We start from the raw sequence: 18,561 nt of genomic DNA on the forward strand, positions 1-18,561 counted from the left end.
CATCTCCAGCTTTTTGAAGAAGCAAAATAACAAAGAGAAAACAAAAACGCTATGGTTTTCCTATTGTTTTTTTATTTTCTTTTGGTGTTTCATGCTGTATTCTTCTCCCTTCGTGTTTCTTCTCCGCGCATTCCCCTGGATGGGAGAGGCCGGGCCTCGGAATTTAAGCAACACACTAAGAACAAGGCAGAGTGCGGTGTTCGCACACGCACAGCCGTTTACACTTGTGCACATTCGCCCTGTGAGCTTCGGGCCTTTGGCTCGTCTTGTGTGCCACGATGAGTCCCTCACGATGCCGCAGGACGTCATCAACCTGAAAAAAACGAAAATAAAAAAACTGCGGTTTCCCCTCCCCCCCCCCCACTTCCCTGCCAGAGCCGTCATGCATACCCCAAAGAAAAAGTACCGTCATTTGTTTCGCTTGGCCTTCTTGTCTTCACCTCCCATTTCCCTTTGCTCAATTCTTGCTCCCAATACCGTCTTTGCTCAGTTGACACGCGACCTCCCCCTCCCACCCTCACCCCCTTTTTTTTTTACTTTTGAGACCACCCCACCCACCTTTTCTCTCTCCTCTCTACCGAGGGGGCAGGGGCGGAAAATCCCCTACCCCTCCTATCTAGATACCCACCGGTTTTCGGTTCTTTCCGTCGAACCAGGCTCGGTACAGCAAAATCTTTATCTTCCGTGCCACGTTGGGGAGAAGACTGGTGGGATCCATCAGCCTCCAGAGCGAGATAAACTCGTAATATGCCAGGGGAACCACCACCAGAGTAGCAACGACAAGGATACGCAGGGCCTCGGCAAGGCGGAATGGGTTAACCAAAAATGTGACCACATTAAAGCATTTTTGTGGAAAGCTGGGCATCTTCCCTCCGCGACAGCTGTACACACCACTGCCTGTAAGCATGTTAAATACACCATAGATCATCACACGGTAGTAGTGAAACATCAGTTGAAACGGCCTCGGCTCCAGTCCGGAGAGCAGTGACATTGGGCCCTCCACGCAGTCACCCCCAAGCATAAAGTAATCAAAACATGCATCACGCAGGGCGGGGATGCTGAATACGGCGTACAGGGCCCAAGAGAGGATATTGATGCAGCCGCAGTGCCAGAAGCGCCGTTGTGTGTAATCCAAGATAGCTGCCTGAATTCGATCTTCAATCTCCGCCATTTCCGTGAGATCATTGCTCCGCAGACATGGAATGTCAGCAAGATTTTTTGCCAAATGAAGCGCATCGTTAAATGCACATGTCATACCGCCCCCAGTCAGTGGATGACGCTGATTAGCATGATCTCCCAAGCCCACGTAGCCTCTGGCCGAGGGAAACGTTGCGGGATAACGCGCTACAGGCATAGAACGAATGCCACTTGTATCCTTTGCAGAAGAAATAAACGCAGAGCGCATCTCTACTGGAAGGCACGGTGCCACCTCTTCAATGAGCCATTTACTTTGCTGCTCCAAACCTGGCAGGGTTGGTTTATTGTAATCAACCAGCATGCGGAGCTCGTTCGGATCAAGTCGATAAGACAGGATGGGCCCTGTTTTTCCGAAAAATACGGTGCCATGTTTCTCTACTGGCAATTGGGTATTACGCACAATGAGCCCAATAAAATGTGAGTGGTACTGCCGTGCAGGGGTGTAGTGTTGGTACTTTGCCTTGAACTTTGAGGAGCCGCCGTCGCACATGATAATGAGTGGTGCTGTCGCAACGCGTCGCTCTGCCGTTTTTGCTGTCGACTGAGCGTCCTTCGGGGCGTCCTTCTTGAATGGCGCCTCGGGCACCTTGTAGTCCGCCGCAATGGAATACACTACACCATAGGCGCGCTCAAGGAAGCCCGTGTTCTCCATCAACACCTCGTTCACCGTCGCCTCCAGCATCGTCACGTTCGAGGCGCAGTTTGACCAGACATCATTCCTTAAGTTATTGACAAATTCCCCGAAGTGAAACGAGTAGCCTTGAAAGCCCGCCCTGTACGGCAGCTCCACCTGATTACCTTTTCCGTCCACCACCAAGTACCCGTCGCAGGGCATACCCACAGAGGTGGCGCACCCCTCCATGTTCACTTGCTTCAGCGCGTTGATCCCGCCGGGCTGCAAGAGCTCACCGATGATGCGATCCGGCTTGGTGAAGAGCGCGCGCTCAAGCAGCAGCACCTTCCGATTTTGGGCCGAAAGTGCCTTTGCCACCACAGGCCCAGCGATGCTTCCGCCCACAACGATGGCATCGTAATCGTAATTGATGCGGGCGGGCTTTAACCGCATTCGGGAGAGCAAGTGGTTGAGCGTCACCAGCGTGACCACCGCCAACAAGACAAGAATGCCGATCATTAGAAGAAAGCTTTGAATACCTTTTGTTATTGATGATTATTTTTCGTTGTTGTTTTTTTTTGCGTGTGTTGTTTTTTTTTCGTTGCCTGCTGTCACTGCTCTCTACTTATTCCTTCTTCCTGGGAGTACGACGCACCCACGGAACACCAGACGGCATTCAAAAAAAAAAGAACACAGAGGCGGCACATCATGGGTGGAAGGCCAACAGAACGGGGGAGGGAGGCATGTACGGCAAACCGCAACCTTCACGATACGCCAAACCCCGCCGGCATCTGCCGGAAAAAAACAATAATAAACAAATAAACGAACAAAAAATATACAAGAAAAAAAAAACAGAGAAGACCGGGATTCACAGCAAAAGTATCCCCAGTCAATGCGCTGGAAAAAAAAAAGCCTCACGATGGTAAAACTATAAAAGCACCACTCCTCTCACGTTAGCGCATCACTGAACGAGGCGACCCTCCCCACACGCACACTCCCCCTCCGTTGCGTCGCATGGCGGAGGGCAAAGAACCACGCAAGTGTATCGCGCTGCTTTGCGCCGCACAACCGCAGCCGTCGCGGGGCTTCTTCAGTTGGTTTTTTAAAATATATCGAAATGCAACTTCTTCCCTGATGGCAGTCCGGTGGATTTGCCTCCCCAATGGCAGCGTTGGTGTCATCTAGCCCGACATATAAAAGTTCGCGAATGGTCAACACAGTCCACCAGCGAACGTGTTTTCCGCTTGGCGACGGCTTAGAGAAACGCAAAACACCGTCTTCTAACCTGTGGAAGCGGAGCTGCCACATCGCGTGGGGAACGCAACTGCGGTAGACCCAGCCGGCGATGCATGGTTGCGCGCCCGCCGGCTTCCTCAACGCCGGCCTCATCGCAAGAGCGCGTGAAACGCCGCAATGCTCTTCGTTCTGTGGCTGGCGGCACGGTGCCCCCATCATCGACTCCCTCTTCGGGGACGACTTGTCTTCCCCCAACGCTTCTTCATTTACTTCGGCGCTCTCGTCGCTGGGAGAAGGCCACCTCTCGCGTACCCCGCCGACGCTTTCCCGCCTCGGCGCCACCTCGAGTGAGGCCGTTGGCGCAACACGAGCAAGCGTTTGCACGGGGATGTCACTTTTTGCGCACAGCAGCTTGCGAGCCGCCGGCGCAACTCCCGGTTCGCCGGGTTTGGCTTCTGCTACTTCCTCAGCCTCCCACCGAAGCAGAAGACGTGCAATGTCGTTGGCCTGTCGCAGCCAGGCATCAGCGTCTTCCTCCGGTGCCCCCACCACCTCGTCGCGCCTTTTAGAAGCCGCCGAATGGTGTCCAACCACATCAACGCCCAGAATAAGGGCATTAAACTCGGATGTTTCTTCCAACGACAACGTCTGACGCTCGTTGTTCTCTTTGCATGGGAGGCTCCTCAGGGCCTCACTGACGAAAAAAGAAGGAGGCATAGCCACGATGTCGGCAACCACATCCGCAAAGGGCACTTCTGCAATCGCACTACTTTCATTGCAGTCGAGTCCTTCAGAGGTCGCCAATCCCGCTGCTAACAAGACGTTGACGTCCAACGAGGAAGAGGCTTGTGCCCCTTGAAGCATCATCATCAGCAACGCAGACTTACACCACTTTTCCCACTCTGCAGCGTACGACTCCGCCTGCTCCAGTCGAATGTCCCTTCTACCCAGGCCCTCGAATTGGGCCAGCAGAAGCTGTTCCATGCAGTTGAGGTAGGCGGTTTCGCCCGTCGCCGACGGCGAGGATCCTCGACGGTCAGGCGTAGAGGAAGTCGGACGCACTTTATTTGCCGAGCGGCTAGGAATCTCCGCATGCTGCAAGGAGCGTTGAACAATGGCGTGCAGAAGTGCAAGACGTTCTCTGGTGGTGTCGACACGCGCAGCGGAAATGAGATGCGCCGAAGGGGGAAGGCGCCCGGGGGTCAGTGGCGTTGACACCGCCTCAGTCTCCTTGCAAGTGCCCCAGACTTGGCATCCGTCTTCATTCTCCCTCCGCATGAAGCCCCCCCACCCCCTTGTGGACTGTAGAAAGCAGAGATGAAACTAAACCGCAAAGGGTCAAGAATAAAACAATGCAACTTTCCCCAGCAGCTTCACTTGCAGAGAGGCACGGGGTGCAAAGGAAGGGGAGAAAAGGCGCCCAGTGGAGCACTGTGAATTGCAGCAGCAGATAGAAATAAGCAGAGAAAGAGAAAGAAGAAAGAGAGAGAGAGAGAGATACATCTGTTGTTTGTTTTTTTTTGTTGTTGTTATTTTCACGTTGCTGCTTCGTTACAGAAATCACTTTCCTTCACTCATCTGTGTCGGCAGACCCCAACCTTCTTCTCAGAAAGGGCCGCCGCTTTCTATGGGGCGAACTGTTTCTATTCGTCTATGGCTCATTATTACGTGGAAACGGGGGAACCCACACCAAAAAAAAAAAACAAGAAAGGCTGTCGAATTTCTCGTCGGGCCCGCCGCATTAGAGTGTCTCCTCGCGGACAATAGGGCGCAGCGCACCCATGTTCTCACCAGCAACCACGTCACATGGGAAGTCCACCGTGATGTTCATTTCTGGGTAGAGGTGGTTAAGAACCTCCCGCACGTTACTCATGATTGTCTCTACTTCATCCGCAACTTGAAGAAAGACATCCGCGTGGCAGTCAATCCACACACAATCGTGCACCGTGTTAATGAGCACGGCCAGTCCATTGTAGTTGTTGTTCATCAAGAAGTGTCGCCAGAGCACGCCCAACATGACCTGCACAATTTCTCCCGCAAAACCCTGCACAGGGTAATTTTTAAGGTGTGTGGGGGAAAAACTTGTTGACTTCGCGGACAACGCCTTGTCCCGCATTATACCCTCCGGTACATCGGACTCGGTGAAGACGTAACGGCTCCCAGTAATAACGGGAAAGACACCTTTAAAGAGCTGGTGTCCTCGTACGTTGCGTGAACCGTCTTGAATAGAGGCGTCAAAGTTGTTAGCAGACAACGCGACCATGCTGTTGAACGCATCTACGCCATAATAGGTCTCCCGCTCCTTTTCAATAAGTTGGCGCACCTGATCTTGTGTCAGCCCGGTACTTTGACTGATCATTTTCACACCAGCCCCGTACTGTCGCTGAAATGAAAAGATTTTCGCCTGCTGACGCAGTTTTACAAACTCCGGCTCCTTGTTCCTCTTCGCTCTCAGTAAAACCTCGGTGTACGGCAGGTCAGGCCGCATCATCGCCACACGTTTGCAATGGAAATCCACATTCGATCGAAGATCCTCAAGCATTTGAAAATCATTCGCAAGCACAGCCAAGGCAACGACCTCCAGCTGGGAATAATCCGCCTCTATGCACATACCTTTTTCCCCATAACGACTAACAAACATCTCTCGCAATGGCGATTTATCTTCCTTGGGAATATTCTGGCAATTGGGATTGGCGCTCGCAAGACGTCCTGTGTTTGTTTTGTTGTGTATTAGCTCATGGTGAATGCAGCTGTCCACGCTGTGCACAAGGGACACCATCCCCGTCCCATCATCTGTATTTTCATAGTACGTACCAATCAACTTTTCCATAGCGCGCAGCTCTAAAATGGTTTCGGCCGTCTTGTCCCCGTGCGTCTTTTTAAAATAGTTCAGTGAGTCCTCACCGACCTGCAACTGCCGCGATGTTGCACTTCGGAACTTGCGCATCACTTGCTCAGCGTCAAGTTGACTCGGCACATACGTCGCGAGACGTCCACGAATCATCACCTCCACCACATCATCATGGGCACACTGTACTGCAAAGGCATCGTAGACGGAGGCACATGTCCTACCAATCAACGTCATCAGCGCCAGCCGCTTACGCTCGTTGTCGGGGAGCGAGTTATAGTAGGCAACAAAGGCATGGCGGTCGCGAAGGAGGATTGGGAGATTGACGGTTGTGCGCTTGTTGCTATTTTTTTTGACTTCCGCGTTTTCTTCGCCGCCGTCGCCTCGGGCTCCATGGCCTCACTTTGCAACGCAGCATTGCCAATGTGAAGGAAAACGTCGGTGTAGTAATTACACCAATCCTCCGGTTTCATGGCGGCCTCCCGCAGCAGTTGGGCCTTATATGCTTCCGCCGTGGCATTCCTGGAGGAGCCGGGGCGTGGAAAGGCCCGTAACGGGTACACAAGTTTCGACTCATCTCGGGAACCGCGGGATCGCCAGACTGCCTCGGTTTGGGCGCTGTAGAGGTGTCGGTAGTAAGAAAGTATGGAGACAGTGTCCGCCAAACTAATGACGTAGCGTTCATTTATGTCAGTGTCAGTGCGGAGGCCGTCGTGCGACGTCAGATACTCCTTCAACTCCAGATCAGAGTGCAGTAGACGTGTAAAGGAAAAGGGTGCATCTCTGGCCAAAATAGTAACGTGTGCGTTCGCAAAAGCGCTCATATTAGACGAGGAGGAATCATTCTCCTCCTCCGCAGGAAGCAACATATCGGTGTGCAATCTCACCTGTTCTTCTATAAAGGCACGAAGCCGGGCAACTTTATCCTTGTGATCGGCCAGAATCGTCACAGATTCCCCCGTCACGGCGTTTTTGAGAAAAAATTTGCCCATCTTCTCCTCCACAGTGGCGGTGATCCCTGCGAAGAGAAACAGGTGGCGCCTGGGGAGCAAATTAGCGAGGGCCTCCGGCTCCGTTCGTCTGTCAGTCTCTGTCCTTGAAACAGCGACCATCTCGCGGCTCAGCGAGTCTGTCATCGTCGAGCTCTTACGAAACCCGGCCTGCTTCACGTAGGTCTCATAGTAGTTCTTGAATACCTTTGTTCCCTTGTCCAAAGAGCCGCCGGTTGCAATAAGGCAGTCCGCCGGGCCAATCACGTGCACCGGTGGACGCAGAAAGACCCCTTTTGGAAAGCGATCCGGCGTGTATTCCTCCGCCGGCACGTACAGTGTATGACGATCAAAAACTTCTCCAGGCAGAGTCCTGCTTTCGCGGGCGCTTGTGTTCAGTTTTAATTTGCCACCGAAAAAATATGTGATAAGGTGCTGGTTGGAAGACCAGTTAAAGTACTTGCGACAGTCCACAGGAATTTCCTTGGGGATAGCACTCTCCAAGTGCTTTCGCAGCTCCATCACTTTCACCATGAGTTCATTGCTTTGCATCACGGCGAGCTGCACGTTGGTTTTCAATCCATTATACTCCATCTCCGTCGTACAAAGCAGGCCATCCATTCGTGCCACACAGATGATAACTTGCCTCTGTGTTAAGGCGCGTTCCATGTGTTTTCGGAAAATGAGCTCCGTATTCTCCAGATCGCCGTGTAGGTACTCGGACAGCAATGCATACGGAATCTGGTAGGTTTCCTTGCCCTTTGCCCAGGCCTCCTTCACAGCGTCTAACTTTGGGGTGTGACCGCCGTAAGACTTTGCGACGTCCTCCAAGCCGGCACCGCGGCCGAGTTTCACCTCATGGCCAGTGAGCAAATACTCGGCGTACATTGTGTCCCACACCTTTCCACCGCGACGAAGAAAGTGCTGCAGCTCCGCATCCCGCCAGATGTGCAGCAGGTCAAACTTAATGTTATGTCCCACAATCACGTCGTAGTCGTCGAGTGGCGGCAAAAATAACGAGCGCTTTGACGATCCCTCAACGAGGTTGCAGGCACTTGTGACGTCCATGTCATCGTACCGCAAGGCAATGTTCCGAACAAAGTAGCGAGTCGTCATAAACACCTTCCCGGTGTAGTCACGGGCCCCGGAGAGGACAACGTAATTTTCCTTGGTAAACGGGTTTGACACACGCTTGTAGCGCCGCACTGTGGTCGTCTCGAGGTCGAGCACTAAATAACGCTTCAGTCCATTTAGCGCCTGCTGCTCACGCTGAAGCCGGTCGGGGTTTTCATAAATGTTCGAGCGCCATTGTTGCAGGCGAAAGACAACCTCGGCGTCACTTATGTTGACGTTGTTAAGAAAAGCAGAATGTGTCACGTGTGGGACCGGATTTTTGCGTGCCTCCTCCTCCAACAATTCGACGCGCCTCCGTGCCTTTTGAATTTCCTCCTGTGGGGGGATACTACTCACGGCTGCTATGAGCGCCGGGGAAACTCGGTGCAGACGGTCCGAAAAGAGCTTGTTGGCAAGCGCCGTGAAGCCCTGCTGCAACTTTCTATCGAGCACCTCCTCCTCCTTACGGGAGGTTTTCTCTGGAAAACAGTTGGCACGAATTCTCGCCCAAGTGGCGCGTGGGTCCTTCTCATCGTCAAGTCCGGCTGCAACTTTTGTGCCGGCGAAAAACTGCGCCAAACTTGACACCTCGGCAGCGAAAAACGGACACGACGGACGACAGCTGCGAGCAAAGGCAAGAAGCTGCGCCGACCTCGTGCGTCCCGTAGGGACGAAGAGCGAAATGGAAGAGGTGCCCTCACCGTACAGTATTGCATTGAGCGCATTCCGCTTCGTGGCCTCTTCTGCCAAGCTGCGGATCATGTGCACCGTCTGGGTCCTCTTTTGGGCATCGTATATTGTCACGATCATCGTAAAACCCTCCGCGATGGTGCCCTTCCCAACCCGCACATCAATGTCTACCACAAACACATTGACGGCCTTCACCACGCGTCGTACAATCTGGTCAATGGGGTCCATAACCTTTCGGCTGCCCTTTGTGCCAAACCGCTTATGAAGGGTGAAGAGGACACACCAGTTCACAAGGGCGTCGCGTGCGGCAGAAACAGGGGCGGCGCAATCCGAAGAAGTATATGATCCTATCGTAAAATCAAACACGGATGGGTCTGTAACGGCGGGTTTATATGCCGTCCCTGTGAGTTGAAAGGCGGCATGTTCCAGGCTCGCAGGGATGCTTAAACCTCGCACGAACTCCTGCTGACTCTTTAATGTCAAGTAGGTAATACCCCACGTATCCGGAGCCAGCACTAGTCGCCTACGAGACTTCTCCATAAGCAGGGCTGCCGCGTCCTTTAGGGGAATGGACCCGTCACTGGGAAAAACAATCCCCGCAATAAAATCCTCTCCTATGCGTTCCTCCATCCACATTGCCGCCTTCCACAGCATCTCCTTCGGCATACACACAAGTTCATTCGTGGTTGCGCAGTAGAGGGCAAAGTCACCAGCGGTGGGGTTCCACCCAAGCGTGAAAAGGGCGTATTGTGCCCTTGCCAGCAACACCATAACGCTGGGCTGCTGAAATGCACCGGACTGTGGCTGGGCGAAATTCGGCGCCTGCCCCTGCGGCGTTGGCGCGGCGGCTAGGGCCCCCGGACGGCGGAGCTCCGGAACGCCCGCCTGCTGGACGACTCCGCGTCTTGTGGGCCCTGCGGCATAGTCCCAGAAAAGGGCATGCAGCAGCTCCGCGTGCCTCGGCCTGAAAAGCCGTCGCAGCATGAAGAGAATAAGAAAGTCTCTTTGGAGAGATAAGTCAGACGAAAAAAAAAGGCGCAGCCAATCGTCAACACAGGCCCGCTCTCAAGCCTAGCCACAGCACGCGCCTTTCACGTGGATCAACTTCGCCCCTCGAAGCACAAGGGGATGAAAGTGGAAAAGCGAAGTCAAATTGCAGCTACTTACATCTAAAAAAAAAAGCGATTAACCTCACAGATTATAAACATTTTGATATAAGTACATTCAATGCAATAGTATCCCATTCAAATTTTTTTTCTTTTCATTATATACATATATATATATACATACATCTGTATAAAAACCTTGGCTGCGCTAAAGCAAGATCTCCCATCACCACCACCAAAAAGAAAACCAAAGGCAAAAAAAATTTGCTCCTTTCCCCCTACTCCACCACATCAAGGATAAGACCAACACCAGCAATTGTCCATTTCTTTGCCGGTTGCTTCGTCCTAAGCCAGAAACCGACCACAAAGCCGGGTCCACGTTGCTGCGTCTTGTAGACCGGACACTCGTACTGATCACGGCGGTCAATCTTAGCCAGCGGCAGGGAGCGCACTGTCATGATGGGCATCTTGGGGTAGAGCTCCTTCATTCGACTTTCTTCAATGCACGCCAGCCCTGTGTCCCAGCGGGCCCCCTCCATGGAGAGACCAGAAACGTAGCATCCATCTCGGGCGCTCGTTTCAATCTGATCCGCCGACTTCTTTAGGATATCAACCACCAGTGCCATCTGGTCAAGGTCAAAGCTGTTAATCATGGAAGTCGTCTGCATGATAGCTGTGAGGAACGACATGGGGTTAAAAAAGAGAGCAATGTTCGTCACCTTGGGTGTCTGCAATTCGCCTGTCCAGTTTATCAGTTGATCATTTCGGACGAGAAAATTTTCCAGCCATGAACCAAGTGCACGTAGGGAAAGGAATGAAACCTTTTCCCAGGCCGCAGGGAGCTTGTCCAGGAAAATCTCATCAAACAAGGTTTGCATCGCCGCCGTCATTGAGAGGGCACCCTTAAGGCCAAGATCCAGCTCCTCAAGGGTGGTTTTCAGGACACTAATGAGAAGATTCATGCGTTCACACTCTTGATAAAACACGTGTTGCTGCGGAGTACGCTCATCCTCAAGCCGCTCCGCCAGATCCTGAAGATTGTGCGGCTCAGGGAGACGTTCACGCAGCTCATCAATCTTTTGCTGCACAACTTCCTGAGCACTTAGCATGTCACCTCCAGCGTGTTGCTTTGGCTGCAACTCATTAATCGTCCGGAAGAGGACATCGGCCTGAACTGTTCGGTAGTTAATCTCGGCATTTGGATGAAGACCGAAAAGGAGAGGTGACTCTTGTGGGAAGTCTTCCGCGTTGTTCAACCAATCCATATATTCACTGTAGCTCATCGGTGCAGGCACCTCCAATCCAGGTGCCAGTTGAAGGTTATCGCAACACTCAGGGACGACAAAGGTTCGCAGGTACGCCATGCACAATACACGATCCCAGTCATCTGTGATGTGTCCGCCGTACATGATTTCACCAAAGACGTACCGTAAGTCCTCCCATGGCACCTTTGGACGGTCCTCAATGTAGTTTGCCGCCACCTCCATGCATGTGGTCAAGTCACCCGCATTGAAGGGATACACCCGATTCCACCCCAGCGGACCAAATTTTTTGCGCTCCACAACCACCGAATGAAAGAAGCACATGGAAAACATGATGCAACGGAATTCCGTCGGCTTTGCACTCCTCTCCCAGGGCTCGTCGCTAAAGTTCGTCATGGCTCGAACAATGTTGGATCGAATACCCGTTGGTGGCTCAGAGGTAAGCTTGATGGAGCGCTGGAGGACACCAATCGGGATCACGTTCGAGGGCTCAGCGCTCAAAAAGACACGGAACCCTGGATGCCCCTTTGGACCCTCGAAGGGAATATCGTCATCGTCATCCTCCTCGTCTTCATCATGCGCCGCCTCCTTTTCAGCGCCGCCCTTGGCTTCCTTTTGGTACTCCTCGCCTCCTCCTCGCGCCGATACATCCAGCTCCTCTCCGACTGCCGAGCCCCCTTCCCCAATGGAGCCCCCGGAATCCTCCCCGGTGTACGGTTCCTCCGCCGCTACCTCGTCAGCGCCCGGCTCTTCCAAAATTTTCTTCCCGGCCGCGCGCCTCTCATCCCGCTCCTTCTTCAGTTGGGCCATTCGAGTGTAAATTTCCGCGTAGTTGTCCAGGCGCCGCTCCAAGCTTTGAAGCCATTTCTGGACAAGGTGAATATTGTTCAGCAGCGCCCATCCGCCCTGCAAGAAGCACTTCTCCAGGGCACGATCAGCCACAATTTCCTGGCCTTGACCAAGTGACACGTTATAGAGTCGCTCGTTATCGTACGTGTAGCCCAGTTTCCGACCAGCCTCCTCAACGGCCCGCACAGGATCTACACCAGGGGAAAGAATGAAGAATAGCGGCGTTTTCGTGGTAGACTCCGCAATAGACACGGAGATGTCTACTGTCTGGTCAGAGACAAAGAAGCGCCCAATGCTGTCGCACACAAACGTCTCCAGGGCAGCTGTGAGGCGGTCTGGACGGAGGCAACGCAGTACGAGTAAACGTTGAAATTGTGTCAAGTTTTTCCATTCCGAGGGCATTTTCTCCAACTCGGGCTTCTCAGTCTCTGCCCATTGCCTCCAGCGATTATTTTCTGCCATATCGCTTGGTAGAAGGTTGAATGGCGGCACCGAGCCTTCAACGTCGGCAAGCGCCTGCACAGCTGCCCAGTTTGGTTCGGGGCACCACTCCAAAACAGTCTCGGGGCGCGGTACACCCAATTTCTTCTTTCCACGCAGGAGAAAGTCGAGCTGCTTGACGTCAATGTCCCCATGACGTTGGAGAATCGCAAAGGTCAGTAAGCTGGACAAGATAAGTTTGTGTCGCTCAAACAAACCACGTGAAACGTACGCAAAGACGGACTCCATAATGGACTGAAGCACATTCTCCACACGTTTCTTGACGTCCTTCTTGTCCTCGGGCTGCACAGCCTTCTTTAGAGCCTTATTGAAGACCACCATAAAGGCTTCCAAGGAGTACTGATACATGTGATCAATCTTCCACAGCTGGTCAATTTGGAAAAACAATAACGCCCCACGCACGGCCACAGAAGTGTACGTCAAACGATTTTGAGCAATGTCCTTCTGCGTCGCAACGGCCTGAGCAAAAGAAATATTAATCTCCTTCGCCTTCTTCTTGGTGTTCTCAAGATTCTCAATCAAAGCAACATTTTCCAAAATATCACCTGTGGCGTTTGTTAGCTCATAAAGAAGACCATCTTCACACTTCTGCAGTTCAATGGTCATGGTGTTCATCTGCCGCAGCAAGGTGCCTCGCTTCTTTTCAAGGTCCGGTCGTTCTTGGTTCACAACGACGGCAAGCAACTGGTCTTCAAGACCGGCTTCAGTGACCATAAAATTGATTAACGTCGTTTGGGCATTCACCTCGGGACCATACGCCGGATTGCCAAGTTTTGTCTGCAGTACCAAACGGAACTTGCGATTATACTCCACTTCTGTTGCCCCTAATTTGATATAGACACGGCCTCCCTTCTTAAAGGTCTGGCGACTCAGTACACCATCCAAGACGGGTTCAATAAACTCACCCAAGGACTCAATGACACATGGAAGTCCCTCTTCAATACATGTCTGAAGAGTTCGTTGCCACGTCTTTTGTGTGGTTTGAATGACCTTCAGTCCGTTCTTTTCCTCACGCGTTCGAATCCACTTAATACCCTGAAGCTGTGGATCAATAAGTAAAGGCCATCGGGTACAGTTTGTTAAAATGGCACCATTTTCCGTAGACACCGTATCGGAAGGAAGACCCTCATTGTTCCACGACGCAACCGTCGCCTCCGTCGTGAGAACGTTCATGGTAATATCAAGGTTCTCTGTCATGGGAATCCCCAGCTCCTTCACCTTGGGCACCCAATCCTCGCGCACGACGCGCTCACGAAAAGCCTTTGAGAAGGGGCCAATATATGACACGAACGAGGCCCCCAATAGAACATCCCCCACCAAAAGATCACTGGCAGCCTGAAGCTGTTCAATGGTGTTGCCCCAGCGGACACTTTCGTCGGACAAACCAGTCACGAGACGCTGCGCAAGATCCATTTTCAGCTGCGTTTTTTTTGCCTTTTGCTCAATGGCGTTTGCAGACTCCACAGCATCATTGTATTGGGAGATGAGAGCTCCAAGTTTGGCGTTCAGATCCGCAACCTTGTCTTGAATCTTCTTTAAGGCGGATTTACTCTGATGCAAGCGTTCTTGGGCCTCCGCCAGTCGCTCCTCCTTGGGACGAACTTCGCAACGCACCAAATGGTACTTGTTAATACCAATGGCCCACTTACACAAGCCAGCCGCTGCAAAGGATTTGGTTTTAATGTTTTCGGGATCAAAGCCTGGATTTGTAATGTACATTTGAATTTGATCGATGCACACTTGCGGGATGTTGTTCACGTCAAACCCTTTTAACTCTGCCAAGAAACGATCCACCTGATTCATCATCTTTTTGCACTCCGCCCATGTTCGATTCTTTACGGAGGGAATTGCACGGGGATTAGAGGTGAGTACCCGAACACATATGGCAACCATCTGCACATCCACTGGGGGTTTGCCCAAATTCTTTAGCTCCGAAATAGAGGCTTTGTCAAGCGTATCAAGGGCAGCAAGAGCCTCCTCCACCAAGGGCTTTGCCTTTGCCAAGTCTTCCGCGCACTGGCTTTCAAAGACGCCCACCTCGGCGACAATTTTGTTCGTCTTCTCTTCCTCCTTGGCGGCAATGGCGCTCTGCTCCTCCACAATGGCCTTTTCCCTACCCACCGTCTCCATCAGGGCCGCGGTCTTTTGCCGCGCCTCCTCAACCTCGACACTTTCCCTCTGCAGAACCTCATGTAGGGCCGCCACCTGGACCCCAGCTTCCTTAATCTTGTCAATGCCACTCACCAGGCGCTCCTTCCTGTCATTCAGGTCGTCACGCTTCCTCGAAAGCAACTCCTTATAAAAAGCAATCAACTCCAGGAAAGACTTGGGGGTGGTGTAAGCGTGTCGCTTCTCTTGAAGAAGATACTCCTCACAGGTCTCCGTGACTTTCTCCTGGCAGAAGGCCATAAAATCCGCGATGTTCTGCGTCATCTCTGGGCCTCCCAGCTCAATTTCTGACAAAAATCTCTGCGCGACAGACCGTAACGCCTGCTCCGGCCAACGCAAAAACCAATCAATCACAGTCGTGTTTGCAAGTGCAGGAAACTGCCGACACCACGTCGCAAAATTCTTGCTCACAGGTGAAAAACACAATATAATATGCAGATTGGATCGCACCTTGTTAATGAAATATTCCCAGCATACATCAGGGTTTGAGTAGTCTGTGTAACCCGCCGCCTTGACTTCGTTCATAATGGAGCCAATAACACCATCCCGTTCATCTTGGTTAAACAGCTCAGGGACATTGCCACTGGCAAGCATGTCGTTAAGGTAAACCAGCATGTCTTGCGACACAATCTGTGTGTCAGTAATGATGAAGGCAAACGGATACCCCTTCAAACCACACTTGCGATAGAGCTCTTGCATATCCGCACGGAATTCGGCAATGCCATAGCTGCTTGTCACCAAAATCTGAAAAATGTCATGACCATTAATAAAGGATGAGAGTCGCGCAAGAGACTGCTTGCCAGAACCTCCGACGCCCACTAATAGCGCATTACCACGTGGGTTAGAAGTGATACGTGCAATACGGCAAAGGTGCTCAACAGCCTGGTGAAATAATACAAGATCCATACGAGCATAGTTGTCATTGTACTCGTCCAACTTTTTGACGAGAAAGGCTTGCACGGCGTCAAGGCTGACTTCATCATACACGTTCTCTTCTCCCTCTGGAGTGGTATGGAACGGACCCCAAAGCGATGTCTCTTGCAGCAACTCCTTTGGATTGCAGTCAGGAAATCCAGCACGACCAAGCACCTCCAAAAGTAATCCATCGTAACGGGCCAAGTCGTCCGCATCCGCCATGCGATCACGGAATGTACGGTTGCACTCATGAACCCAAAGTCGTGAAAACTGCCCTGTTTTAGTATGAATTTTCACGTGCGATTTACACAATCCCTGGAAAATGTTAAACATTTCACGCATGTTCCATTGATAGTGAAATTTAACAGCAGTTGGAAAAAACTGCTTGGACACCAAGTAATGCAGCTCAATAGTGGCATTGGTGAGAAGCGTCGTCATAGTGTCACGAATATCCCGTGGAAACTTATGCGTATGCGCTTGAAGAATTTGTCCGTAAATGCTAATTAAGTCTGTTCTTTCGGGCATGTTTGTGGAGAAGACGGCAAAGTGCCTCAAAAGACGATCCAAGATGGTAAATGTTCCTGACTTTGGGTTCATGGCGCCAACGTAGCGGAGATCCACCACCTCCTTCTGTATGATCTTTACGCGGTCGTACCAGAACCCGTAGTTAACGTGCTGTTGAAGGAGAGCAATAGCCTCCTGCGTACCGTACTTGTCGGGGGCAGGCATGTTCATGTCATCCATGAAGAAGACCAACTTTTTGCGGTTGAAGGGACCGTAGGTTCGTCCAGAGCGCTTCTCCAACGACTGCTCCATCACAGCCTGAAGACCACTTGAAGAGGTGCGGGCGTTGAAGGAAATGACACGGAATAAGACATGTTCAATGTCCAGTGAACGCAGCTTCGACATAATCAAGTTTGTCTTGCCTGTACCTGCCGTTCCAACGAGCATGACGGACTTGGCATTGTCCACGAGCAGGCTCATTAGATGCGACATACGCACACTATCTGCCGTCTGCACGGACACCGTGGAGAGTTGCTTGTCGGGGTCGGGAACATACGGTTGGACGAGATCGCTCCACGGCTTCCACTCGCATTGAAGGACGCCATTTTCATCCTTACTCTTGTCCACGTAAAAATCAAAGACAGACCCCACATCGCTGATCTTCATGTTCGGAAATTCCTTCTTCCACTGATTGGAAAAGTTCGTCCGCAGGTCAATGCGGCCGTCCGAGCCCGGCAACGGGCCACCAAAGGCCCAAATCACGGCAAAGGCAAAGTACTTTTCGTAAACTTCAAAGAGATTTGGGTGCTTGGAAAGTTCCTCTTGGGGCATTTGGGCAAAAATACCCTCCAAGATGAAGCAAATGGTCTGCACGACGTTGATGTCCATAATAGAGACGATCGGCCGCATGCTGCGCTTCCAGAACTCAAACACAAACGGAACATACTTGTCAAAGAGGCTATCAAATATCGTCCCCTCACGTTTGTCTCGAGTGGCGATCCACTTGTCCTTAAAAGGACCCCAACCGAGGTCACTCTCGTTGATGAAGACAACACCCGCCCGAGACACAGTCGCAGGTGAGGCATTGCGCAAGTGAGACACCTCAAATATCATTCGCATCGAGTCTGTCAGTGGGATACGCTCGTTCGACACCAGCGTCAACATCTTATTATCATCCATCACTGTATTCATGGACTCAATCCACTCGGCATCAATGATGCCATCGAGCACCATCCACTTCATGTTGCGCTTCTTCTTCGATTCCAAGGCGTAGTCACGGAAGATCGAAGACAATATGCCATCGCGCCACTCCTTATTTGGAGTAAAGTAGCCGTACAACTCGTTGGAGGTAATCGCCTTCGGATTTAGGCAGGAAGAAACCGCCTTCGCCTTCCACTCATCCTTGTGGAGCTTTGTGAGGGCTCCCTGCAGACACTTCCAGCACTCTGTTTTGCCACAACCCGCCGGCCCCAACACAAAGACGGAGTGGCGAACGTGTAGCAGCTCCTCGTACTGCACACACTTCAAGATGAAGATGTCGTTCTCACCGGGGAGGTTGCCGTGTTCGCGGCAAACCTCCTTGCAGGCAGCCACAAGGTCGGGTTTGTCCTTCTTCGGGACCTCCAAATTGGGAAATAGGGAGCGAATAAGTCCCATAAACACGTACACATCGTCTTTACTGAGCTTCGCCATGTTGGTGTCACGCAACGCACGCATAAGCACATTACGTTCCGGAACTTCCGGGTCGCCACGCTTCAAGGCACCAGCAATGTATAGCACAGACTTCACAGCACGCAAACCCCAGTCGTAGTGGTCCTGTGGTGAAAGAAGCTCCTTGTTTAGGCGATACAGTGTCACAAACTTCAGCGCAAGGTCCTTCGCGTCACCAAATCCTTCAGCGGCCAACATAATCTCGCAAATATTTTTTAGATCCGGAACCACCATGGCACAGGGCCGGAACAGTGATTTGATGTTTTCAGGAAGTTCCGTACGACCAGCATACCCAGGATTCATTGTGATCCACATACCCACTGAAGTGATAAGAGTGATTTCCTCATCCATAAAGCGGAAACGCTGTTTTTGCTCCTTCAATGCATTTAGAATGGAACCCACCTGTGTTGCGACAACGGACAACACCTCAATGGAAATCCGATTGAACTCGTCAAAGCAACCCCAAGAACCAGACATGGAAAGACCCTTGAAAATTTGTCCCAACGTGATGTAGTTCATTTGATCTGAACAGTTGAACACATAACATGCAATACCCATGTTTCGCGCAAGATCTTTGGTCGTCTCCGTTTTCCCGGTTCCTGCCGGGCCAGCGGGGGCTCCTCCTTTTTTCAGCCGAAGGGCCTGCGTAAGGGTGATGTAGCAGCGATCCGTGAGCTTCGTAATAACAAGGCAACCACAGAGACCAATATACTCGTAGCCGTTAATAAATTCCGCGTCGGCAATACGTATCTCATTTCCCTTCGCCTCATCCCAGTAGTAGCGTAACTGAGATTGCCAAATAAAGGCATCCACGGCGTCCGTGCGTTCATCCACCATAGACTGCACAATGTCACGATTG

The 18,561-nt window shown here is 51.8% G+C and overlaps 6 protein-coding genes across 6 annotated transcripts in view, besides 3 other annotated features; all 6 read right to left on the reverse strand.

Annotated features, from left to right (window-relative positions):
* Nucleotides 1–616: 616 nt before the first annotated feature.
* On the reverse strand, nt 617–2,329 carry Tco025E_04146 (squalene monooxygenase-like protein; the record flags this gene model as incomplete). Its single annotated transcript, XM_029371058.1, has 1 exon — nt 617–2,329. The coding sequence occupies one exon, from the start codon at nt 2,327–2,329 to the stop codon at nt 617–619; it is 1,713 nt and encodes a 570-aa protein (XP_029228855.1).
* A 23-nt stretch (nt 2,330–2,352) lies between these two features.
* Nucleotides 2,353–2,414: a microsatellite.
* Nucleotides 2,415–2,608: 194 nt separating this feature from the next.
* Nucleotides 2,609–2,664: a sequence feature (A-rich).
* A 94-nt stretch (nt 2,665–2,758) lies between these two features.
* Tco025E_04147 (uncharacterized protein) lies at nt 2,759–4,324 on the reverse strand (the record flags this gene model as incomplete). Its single annotated transcript, XM_029371059.1, has 1 exon — nt 2,759–4,324. The coding sequence occupies one exon, from the start codon at nt 4,322–4,324 to the stop codon at nt 2,759–2,761; it is 1,566 nt and encodes a 521-aa protein (XP_029228856.1).
* A 170-nt stretch (nt 4,325–4,494) lies between these two features.
* Nucleotides 4,495–4,544: a sequence feature (GA-rich).
* Nucleotides 4,545–4,787: 243 nt separating this feature from the next.
* Nucleotides 4,788–6,131, reverse strand: Tco025E_04148 (putative mitochondrial DNA polymerase I protein D; the record flags this gene model as incomplete). The annotated part of the gene is made up of 1 exon (XM_029371060.1): nt 4,788–6,131. The coding sequence occupies one exon, from the start codon at nt 6,129–6,131 to the stop codon at nt 4,788–4,790; it is 1,344 nt and encodes a 447-aa protein (XP_029228857.1).
* Tco025E_04149 (putative mitochondrial DNA polymerase I protein D) lies at nt 6,131–9,670 on the reverse strand (the record flags this gene model as incomplete). Its single annotated transcript, XM_029371061.1, has 1 exon — nt 6,131–9,670. The coding sequence occupies one exon, from the start codon at nt 9,668–9,670 to the stop codon at nt 6,131–6,133; it is 3,540 nt and encodes a 1,179-aa protein (XP_029228858.1).
* A 400-nt stretch (nt 9,671–10,070) lies between these two features.
* Nucleotides 10,071–18,539, reverse strand: Tco025E_04150 (dynein heavy chain 9, axonemal; the record flags this gene model as incomplete). The annotated part of the gene is made up of 1 exon (XM_029371062.1): nt 10,071–18,539. One exon carries the CDS (start codon nt 18,537–18,539, stop codon nt 10,071–10,073), a length of 8,469 nt encoding a protein of 2,822 aa, XP_029228859.1.
* Nucleotides 18,540–18,552: 13 nt separating this feature from the next.
* The window catches only part of Tco025E_04151 (outer arm dynein beta heavy chain), a gene marked incomplete at both ends in the record, with an annotated part of 5,535 nt that continues 5,526 nt past the window's right edge, over nt 18,553–18,561 (reverse strand). Inside the window, one exon of the mRNA XM_029371063.1 lies at nt 18,553–18,561. This exon is cut by the window's right edge and continues 5,526 nt beyond it. Coding sequence (XP_029228860.1) covers nt 18,553–18,561 — 9 coding nt within the window.

Source organism: Trypanosoma conorhini (assembly GCF_003719485.1).
Source record: "Trypanosoma conorhini strain 025E chromosome Unknown Tco_14.4_contig_00205, whole genome shotgun sequence".
In the NCBI taxonomy this organism is placed as follows: domain Eukaryota; phylum Euglenozoa; class Kinetoplastea; order Trypanosomatida; family Trypanosomatidae; genus Trypanosoma; species Trypanosoma conorhini.